Source organism: Triticum aestivum, chromosome 1B (assembly GCF_018294505.1).
Source record: "Triticum aestivum cultivar Chinese Spring chromosome 1B, IWGSC CS RefSeq v2.1, whole genome shotgun sequence".
In the NCBI taxonomy this organism is placed as follows: Eukaryota; Viridiplantae; Streptophyta; class Magnoliopsida; order Poales; family Poaceae; genus Triticum; species Triticum aestivum.
Window position 1 is genome coordinate 432,324,364 of NC_057795.1, and position 9,110 is coordinate 432,333,473.

General features: G+C 41.1%; 1 protein-coding gene across 1 annotated transcript; it reads left to right on the forward strand.

Annotated features, from left to right (window-relative positions):
- The first annotated feature begins 672 nt into the window (after positions 1–672).
- Positions 673–9,110, forward strand: LOC123129105 (probable AMP deaminase). The gene is made up of 19 exons (XM_044549270.1): positions 673–1,169; positions 1,666–1,847; positions 2,560–2,749; positions 3,215–3,393; positions 3,478–3,529; positions 3,616–3,743; positions 3,846–4,025; positions 4,128–4,195; positions 4,279–4,421; positions 5,506–5,567; positions 5,668–5,781; positions 6,344–6,484; positions 7,195–7,347; positions 7,420–7,473; positions 7,552–7,662; positions 7,818–7,991; positions 8,178–8,258; positions 8,515–8,613; positions 8,724–9,110. Exons 1-19 carry the CDS (start codon positions 752–754, stop codon positions 8,790–8,792), a joined length of 2,598 nt encoding a protein of 865 aa, XP_044405205.1. The 5' UTR covers positions 673–751; the 3' UTR covers positions 8,793–9,110.

Here is a 9,110-nt window from a genome sequence, read left to right on the forward strand (position 1 = left end):
CATCCTACTAAACCTCCCCAGGCACCAAAATTTCTACGTGAACTAGCCCCCCCTAACCCATCAACCTTCGTCTCCCCACCACCGGTGGTGTACCAACCCAACGGGCTAGGCGGTCCAACAATGCAAATGTTCACATAAACATATATTTTCACTAAGGAAATTAATTTTCTCTATGCTATACAGACCATGGGGAAAATCGAGGGTGGTCATAGACCATCCTGTCCACCACCCCCCCCCCCTAGCTACCCACCCGCGACATCGCTGGTGCGTCGTCGCTCCTGACCGAGAGGCCTTGCCGTGTCCCCCGCGCCTCGCCGGCGCTTGTCTCGAAGGCCCCTGTCTTCAACCTCGGGCCTACACCTGGGTCTTTTGTTAGAATCAACTGACCCAAAAGAAATTTTCAGCCGATGAAATAGCATTTGGGAAGGCAAATAAGAAAAAAAAACATTCACCCATTGGATCCCCCCGCCCCCCACCCACACCAGATGCTCTTAAATTATTCTCACCAAGAACTAAGCTCTCTTTCTGAGAATTAGGGTACAAACCAAGGGGGGCTCAGCAAAACCTATTGATAATCACCAGTGACTCACATCATCATGTGACCAAAAAACCCATCTGGCGTCCCCGTCACCATCCCCACGGCCCCCTATAAATACGCCCCCATTGATTACCCATTGCGCTTCATTCCTTCACCCTCCTAATCGCCTGCGTTAAACCCACCCAAGCCGCCCCTCACCTCACTAGACCCCACATGGACTCTGCCACCGCTTCCTACAAACTGCAGCTCGCCTGCGCCGCGCTCGTGGGCGCCTCCGCGGCCGCCGCCTCCGCCTACTACCTGCACTGCCGCACCGTCGCGAAGCTCAGCGGCGACATCGTCCGCAACTCCGCCGCCGCCGCCAAAGGCGGCCGGGAGCGGCGGCGCCCACGCGAGGCCGCCGGGAGGAACCCCCCTCCCCCGCGCCGCGCCGCCGCTGGCTCCTCCTCGCTCCCCGACCTATCCTCCATCTACGCCGCCGGCGGCGTCGCCAGGGGGTACCCTGTGGAGGAGGGGTACGACGACGGCGATGGGGAGGGAGTGGGGCCGTACGTGGACGAGGCGCTCCTCGCCGCCGCCGCCTACATGCAGATCCCCACGGGCTTGCCGAGGCTGCAAGTGGGGCCCGAGGGTACGTTTGTCTTTATATATACTGTTAACTGCACGCGTGGGCAAGCGCGGCTGGCTGGGTGCGGCGGAGTGGATAGGACTGGGCCTTGCCTTGGGCTTGAGAGCGCTAGGTTGTGAAATGGCTTGCGGTTGGGGGCAGTTTGTGTGAGGTTTCGTACCGGGTAGCAACAAGACTAGTAGTACAGACTGTCGGTATGGTAACTTAGTGCGCTTAACCCCTTGCAAAAAGTAATAAAACGTAGCACTCTTATCTTATCAAATATTCCTGCAGTAAACATTTAGTGCTAAAAATTATGTACTCTTCGGACAGAATTCAGATGGAGTTTCTGTAAGCTAAATTCAAGCTCCCTGGTTGCTCAAGAAAAATATAGCTGTTGGTGCCATGACAGGGTGCTTAATCATCAGGAGATAGACTTGTAAATGTTGTGCAGCATCGTGCTCTTTTTTCTTTTATTTTCTATCTATGGTAATACAATAACAACTAATGATCAATGCAGGCAATAAACAAATCATTCGTTCTGGTTCAAGCAGACGGGTTGGATTGATCAGACCAAATTCACCCAAGTCCCCTTTTGCTAGTGCAAGTACTTTAGAGAGTGCAGAGGGGTCAGATGACGATGCTGCGACGAAAGTCAACGGCAAACTTGATAATGGCCATGCAAACACAAATGGAAATCTCGTAAGTTCCAATCACCCAGTTGCCATCCAGTTCTAACCTTTCTTGTTATAATTGTTAGTCGCTTACTGGCTTACTTATATGCTCATCTTTTATATATTTTTATTTATGTTAGGGTAGACCTGACATAAATTTTCATATCAGAAGTCTGCAGATCATGAACATGAAATAAATGAATTTATGACTTAACATTGTTTCATACTACTATTGAGCATTAAGTTATTCTTATTGTTTCATCTGCTCTTGTTTCTAGAGTTTTATTTCCTTTCCTGTCATTTTGACTTCAATAGATGTGATATTTAATGAGCTGATGTATCCGCATAGCCTTGCTTTATGCTTACAAAAATGAATCATGATCACTGGAATGTATTTAACAATCTATAATGTACAATTGGGATGCATTATAGAAGGCCTGAGCATCAAACATAATCTTTAGCTGCTGAAAGATGTGCTAGAATAATGTCAGCCTGTTTAATGTTACTCAATGGTAACCACCTTTTGTCTGGTAGTTACTCTACAGTTAGTAGCGTTGCATAATCAATCTTCTGGCTAGATTTTGTCATAATTAGGATTTAGGAATGCAACAGCAGTATTGTTTGCTGATATGCACCAATTCTACTGAAGGCATATATTCTTCACTTTTGTTTGGTACACCAACTGGAAGTCTGGAACTGATCCGGAAAAAGTTACATTTTTATGTTTAATCCTTGAACAGGAGGGAGAACACAAAGGAAATTCAGTTGTGGAGAATGGGGCTGGAACACCATTAGATGCAAAAAACATGACTCGGTCTCATAGTATATCCAATGATCTTCATGCGGCTCAACCTGATCCAGTTGCCGCAGATATTCTTCGAAAAGAACCTGAGCAAGAATCATTTATCAAGCTGTTAACTGCACCTCATGGTATGACAATTGAATATATACAACACTGCTAAAAATTGTATGCAACGAAGTTAACGCTCCTGCAAAAAAGGAGATATTAGTTGTATTTACAAGCTTAACAAGTGCAGTTTGTGTTTCGCAAATACAATGCATTTTTCTAACAGAATATTCGCATGTTATACCCAATGTGGATATGTAAGATTTCTCCATTTCAGTCAACTTTCTGCAAGTAAAGAACATTGTTAAATCGTGCAAATGCCAAATTGTCATTTCCCTTCTTGATTTGCTAGCGATCCTTTTCTTTTGAATGCACACAAGCTAACTTAGACACGCTCAAGATTTGTTTGTTATTCACATGAGTAGATGCTTCTAAACTAATCATCTATTTGTTGCTTTCTCTCCAAGAATTTCTGACCCACTGGGTTGATTTTTTGGTACCATATATGGGTGAAAGGTTATTAAATATTATTTTCTGTCTGATGCCAGAGATTCCATCTCCTGATGAAATAGAGGTCTATAAAATCCTTCAGAAGTGTCTCGAGTTAAGAGATTGCTACCTTTTTAGAGAAGAGGTCGCTCCATGGGAGAAGGAGGTCATAAATGACCCCTGTACACCAAAACCTAATCCTAACCCATTCACTTTTGTGCCTGAACCAAAATCAGAGGTAGCTTACTTCTGCTTGTTTCATTGTCCCAATACCTTTTTTGGTCTGTTCAGCCCTGATTTCAACTCTTGATTGTGCTTTCAGCATGTTTTCCAAATGGTCGATGGTGTTGTCCAAGTCTATGCGGATAAAGACCGTAAGGATTCTTGCCAGTTTGCTTTATTGTTCTTAACTAGGCTATTCCAGCATCGTATGACTCATTTATTTCTCCCTTTTTCTCAGGTACGGAAAGGATTTATCCTGTTGCTGATGCTACAACCTTTTTCACCGACTTACATTATGTTCTCCGGGTGACTGCCGCGGGGAACACAAGAACTGTCTGCCATAACCGATTGAATCTTCTAGAACATGTAATCATGTAGTCACTTATTTTGCGGCCTGAGTGATTTGGTGAAATCATTTGAAGCTCTCCTATCAGTCTTTTGTGTGATATAGGTTTTTATTCCTTGCAGAAGTTCAAATTTCATCTGATGTTAAACGCGGACAGGGAGTTTCTTGCCCAAAAAACTGCACCACATCGTGATTTTTACAATGTTAGGAAGGTCGACACTCATGTTCACCACTCAGCATGCATGAATCAGAAACATTTGCTGAGATTCATCAAGTCCAAACTGAGAAAAGAACCTGATGAGGTACATTTATGAATGTTATTCTGAACACTGCCGCACCTCCTTTTAGTAAATATAGCATGACTGTTGACTTATAATCACAATTATTTATGATCTGTCATTTAGGTTGTCATTTTCAGAGATGGTACATATATGACTTTGAAGGAGGTTTTTGAGAGCTTGGACTTAACTGGGTGTGTTTTGCATGTTACACTGTGTATATGTAATGCTGATTCCGCTGCCAGTTGGTTAATCTTTTTTCTTGTTTTTTTCTTAGGTATGACTTGAATGTTGATTTGCTAGATGTCCATGCGGACAAAAGTACGTTTCATCGTTTTGACAAATTCAACCTTAAATACAATCCATGTGGACAAAGTAGGCTACGGGAGATTTTCCTTAAACAGGACAATCTTATTCAAGGTATTATTTGTTTCGAAGTCATATTTTTTCCTGGATGCCTTATTTATGTTATTGGCACTTTTGTGCAGTTTCCACATTGTTGCGGAATGCCATGTTTGCTGTTCTATATTACCATCATAGTTTCTCCTAAACCTTTCACCCTGTGGAAGTCCTATGAAATGTATGCATGCATGTTTGTATAAAAGTCAAGTAAATTTGTCTTGATGTACTGCACCTTTGCCCCTTCACTATGATCACATCCAAACTAGTGGTTTTATTGACAATTATGCATGTGTATTGTGTAGTATGCAGCTTCTGATGAACTCTGATCAATTTTCTGATAAATTACTTATATCAATCACTGAGCAGTAAAAAGCCATGTGTGTTACCATTACTTGATATCGGCTCAGGCACAATTCCACAAATTGAGTATTTACTCAGGCGCATATGATTAGTACACAGTTTGGACCTTGTGAGCTAAATGATTGATGGTGTAAGCCCAGAAAGTGTCAATTGATATACTTGCTAGTTGCTAGTCCTCTTTGTTATAGCCAAATGCCAACAATGGTAGCCAGAGCTTTTAAGCTGTTGAGCCGCGTAGTGGTGCAGTTATACCAATGCTTACTGAGTGTGAGCAGTGTTTGTTGCTCTATAAGTAGACAAGAAAACATCATGAGATACTTTTGAGAAAAAAATACACGGTCAGGTTAATACATCATTATATGGCTCTTCTTTTTGTTGCAAAATTCTGACGTGTCAGTGTACATCCAGACCAAATAACATGTATTTATTTTCTCCAGCGCACACTATTGTTTTGTTTTTCAGTTATATGTTTCACAAGGTTCTCTGGCCTAAACTAGGCCTAGTGCGAGCTGATTCTTATCAATTAGCTTCCCAGATAAACACTAAATATTTTTCGCAAACTCAGCTTATGAGCTCCTGTGCTTATGAACTGCAAGCAACCACCCTTAGCTTCAGCTTTTCTTTGGTTGCGTCTTACTGGTTTTGCTTTTTATTGCGATTAGTTCTTATAATCACTTTATCAAGAAAATTAGTATTCATGGTAAATTTTGAGATGTTTATATTGCTATTTGATTTAAACTAGGACGATTTCTTGCTGAGCTGACGATGCAAGTTTTTTCTGACCTTAATGCAAGCAAGTATCAGGTAAAACTATCAGTTGGATTATTTATTTTCCCATTTCTTATGCAGATGCAACTCTTTTTTGAAATGTTTGAACTTAGTCTACTCTAATTTGCTTCACCAGATGGCTGAATATAGGATTTCAATCTATGGGAGGAAGCAAAGTGAGTGGGACCAACTTGCGAGTTGGATAGTAAACAATGAATTGTACAGTGAAAATGTTGTTTGGTTGATTCAGGTACCCTTTCTCCATTTCTGCTGGTATTCATTATACCTACAACAAGAAGTTCCTATAATTTCTTGCAGTTGGGGAACTGTACTTTGCAGACCATTATTTCTGTATAATGACTTCCCACAGCAATCTGGTACTTCCTCCGTTCACAAATATAAGATGTTTTTTATTTCAATGTAGACTACATACGGGCTGAAATATAAACAATCACACTAAAACGTGTCTATATACATCTGATTCACAAAAAAGTTAGAACATCTTATATTTTTGAATGGAGGGAGTTGTTGGTAAAATTTGTCCATCCTTCTTTTCTTGTGTGTTCCATAGTATATTTTGGATGTTTTCTATCGTTTGCTCTTTGTAACAAATATATACTCGAAAAACAAACTGTGGGTGCCTAATTATGTTGTCCATCAGTTTATGATCTAGTGTCTGCACTGAACAAATTATTCTTTCTGCATGAACAAAGTCCTCAAAATGTCCATGGATGCAGAGTTGGTATTTTATTCATTATGTTTTTATATGCAGTATTCCATGCAGATAATTATTTTCTCGTACTATTTTGCAGATTCCACGCTTATATAACGTGTACAAGCAAATGGGCATTGTTACATCATTTCAAAATCTTCTTGACAACATTTTCCTTCCTCTGTTTGAGGTTACTATTGATCCAACTTCGCACCCGCAGCTTCATGTCTTCCTAAAGCAGGTACAGAAACTCTGTTGTCATCGTTTTTGATTTGGATGCTTATAGTATCCCTGCTGTGTTTCTTGTCCCCACACGTGCCTGCCGTTACCATCTGCTGGCTGCTGTATATCTAGTTTTTATGTAAACCCAAGATTGCTAATCACTAATGTAGAACAAGTCTGTGAAATAACTTTGTGAAATTTCCATGTAAAAATAAAATGAAACATTCGAGCGATAGGGAAGCCCCCATTGTATGTATCAGAAGTAACCCAAATTCGCGTCTGTGAGACTTGAACAAAGGCGGTACGCTTGTTTCAAGTGCTCACATGCTGTCAGTGCTATGGATGGCCCTGGTATTAGTTTGAAATACACATGGCATTACTAGAAAGATCATGTTTATCTGAAACATATGCTATTTAATTTGCAACATCTGGAATTGCCTAAACTGGTTAGATTATCTTAGTTTTCTGCATAAAATTAAAATATCATAGGTTAGATTTCGCTTAAACTAGTTACACAACCATCTATACCTCCCATAGCAGGTAAGCTAGTTTCCATTTCATCTGTGAACTATGAACTTCCAATTCTTCAGAATATACTTGGTCGATCGAACAACTGAGTTGTATGTGGGTGTCTGAGGCTGAGCTAAGGAAGTACTGGGGGCAAGTTGATTCTCACCATTAACTAGATGAATCTGTTGGTTATGACAATTGTGTTTTTGGCCGTTGCAGGTCGTAGGGTTGGATTTGGTTGATGATGAGAGTAAACCTGAAAGGCGTCCAACTAAGCACATGCCTACACCTGAAGAATGGACGAATGTCTTCAACCCGGCATTTTCATATTATGCATACTACTGCTATGCTAACTTGTACACACTAAACAAGGTAGGCATATTCTTCTTCTACCTTTACATGTTACTAGTAACTAATTCATATTTTCAAAATTTCAATTTTCAGCTGCGTGAGTCAAAGGGGATGAATACTATCAAATTCCGTCCACATGCTGGTGAGGTAAAATATCTTCAACGTTCCAGTGTTCCACTCTGACATTCCGGATTTATGTTTTCTCTAATTGATATGGTCATGCAGGCTGGAGATGTTGATCACTTGGCAGCAACATTTCTTCTTTGTCACAGTATATCACATGGAATCAATTTAAGGAAGTCTCCTGTGCTTCAGTATCTGTACTACCTTGGTCAGGTAATACTGCCTGTTTTGGTGTTTCCATCATAGGTGTAAATTTTTTGAGAAATTTATTATGTGGTTGCATTCTTTTAATACTGTGAACTTACAATTTTTAATGTTTAACTGATGATGTTATTACTTTTTCACAAATTGCTTTTGAATTTTATCAGATTGGTCTGGCAATGTCCCCTCTCAGCAACAACTCCTTGTTTCTTGATTACCATCGGAACCCTTTTCCCATGTTTTTCCAACGAGGACTGAATGTCTCGCTGTCCACGGATGATCCGTTGCAAATTCATCTGACAAAAGAGCCATTGGTGGAAGAATACAGCATTGCTGCCTCGGTACCCCCTCTTTCGCTATCCTTCCTTTTTTTCACGTCATGCAAAAGTATGTATGTGCTTGTGCATAAATGTGTGTTATTCAGTATGCACATACGCCTGTCTACATAACTTGAAATATGGTACAGAACCAGTGCATTCATGCACAAAAAGCATCACGAGCTCATAATCATTGTGGTATTGTTTCAGCTATGGAAGCTCAGTTCTTGTGATCTATGTGAAATTGCGAGAAATTCTGTGTATCAATCAGGGTTTTCCCATGCTCTCAAGGTAAGCAGATCTCCTTTTGTTTTTCTTTGGAGCACCGTTGGTGGTTCTGAGGATTACCATATATTACGTTCATTTTAATCACGACTACAATTCTCATTATTATTTTTATCAATTATCAAATCCTTGCTTGCGAAGTTCAATAGATGTTACGTTCACGATTAGAATTCTCATTAAAAAATCGAGCAAATCCTTGCTTGCTAAGTTCGATAGATTTAAATACAGGAAAACAGCAAATGACCCTTCGATCTCTTTGCAGGCGCATTGGATTGGCAAGAACTACTACAAGAGAGGCCCTTCAGGGAACGATATCCACAGAACGAATGTGCCCACCATCAGGATCGAATTCAGGGACCTGGTATGCACATCTTCCTTATTCCCTTTCCTCTTTTGTGTAATGCAGATTCGGATGGCCTTACCAGTCCTTTTCCATAAACCTTAACTAAGATTCTGGCACATGGTTTTCAGATCTGGAGAGACGAAATGCAGCTCGTCTACCTCAACAACGTCATCTTGCCTGACGAGGTGGACCAGTAAGAGGCACCCAGGTGTATAAGCTGTAGGCGTCGAGGGGGATGAATCATACTTCCTCCAGCTGAATACAGTACCATCTCACCAAACAACCACCACCAAAGTGGAAGAAGAAGACCTACAAAATAATTTCAGATCGCAGGTGCGGAGCGACTGAGCGGCTCACCATTGTGCTAGACTAGCATTACAGGGAGGCAAGTGCGCAAGTGCTCGGTGTAAAACTGTCGCCCTTCTCGTCTGTAAAGGATTGTAATTAACAAAGGATGCTGTGACTGTTATAACAATATATTGCTAATAAAGTGATGCCGCACTGTTTCGCTCTCA

What these genes read in the sequence shown, in the direction of transcription:
- LOC123129105 (XM_044549270.1), top strand. Translation starts at nt 752, where the DNA reads ATGGACTCTGCCACCGCTTCCTACAAACTGCAGCTCGCCTGCGCCGCG. An exon ending in GCTGTTAACTGCACCTCATG is followed by an intron (nt 2,750 to 3,214) that starts GTATGACAATTG and finishes GTCTGATGCCAG; the next exon opens with AGATTCCATCTCCTGATGAA. An exon ending in GATTGAATCTTCTAGAACAT is followed by an intron (nt 3,744 to 3,845) that starts GTAATCATGTAG and finishes TATTCCTTGCAG; the next exon opens with AAGTTCAAATTTCATCTGAT.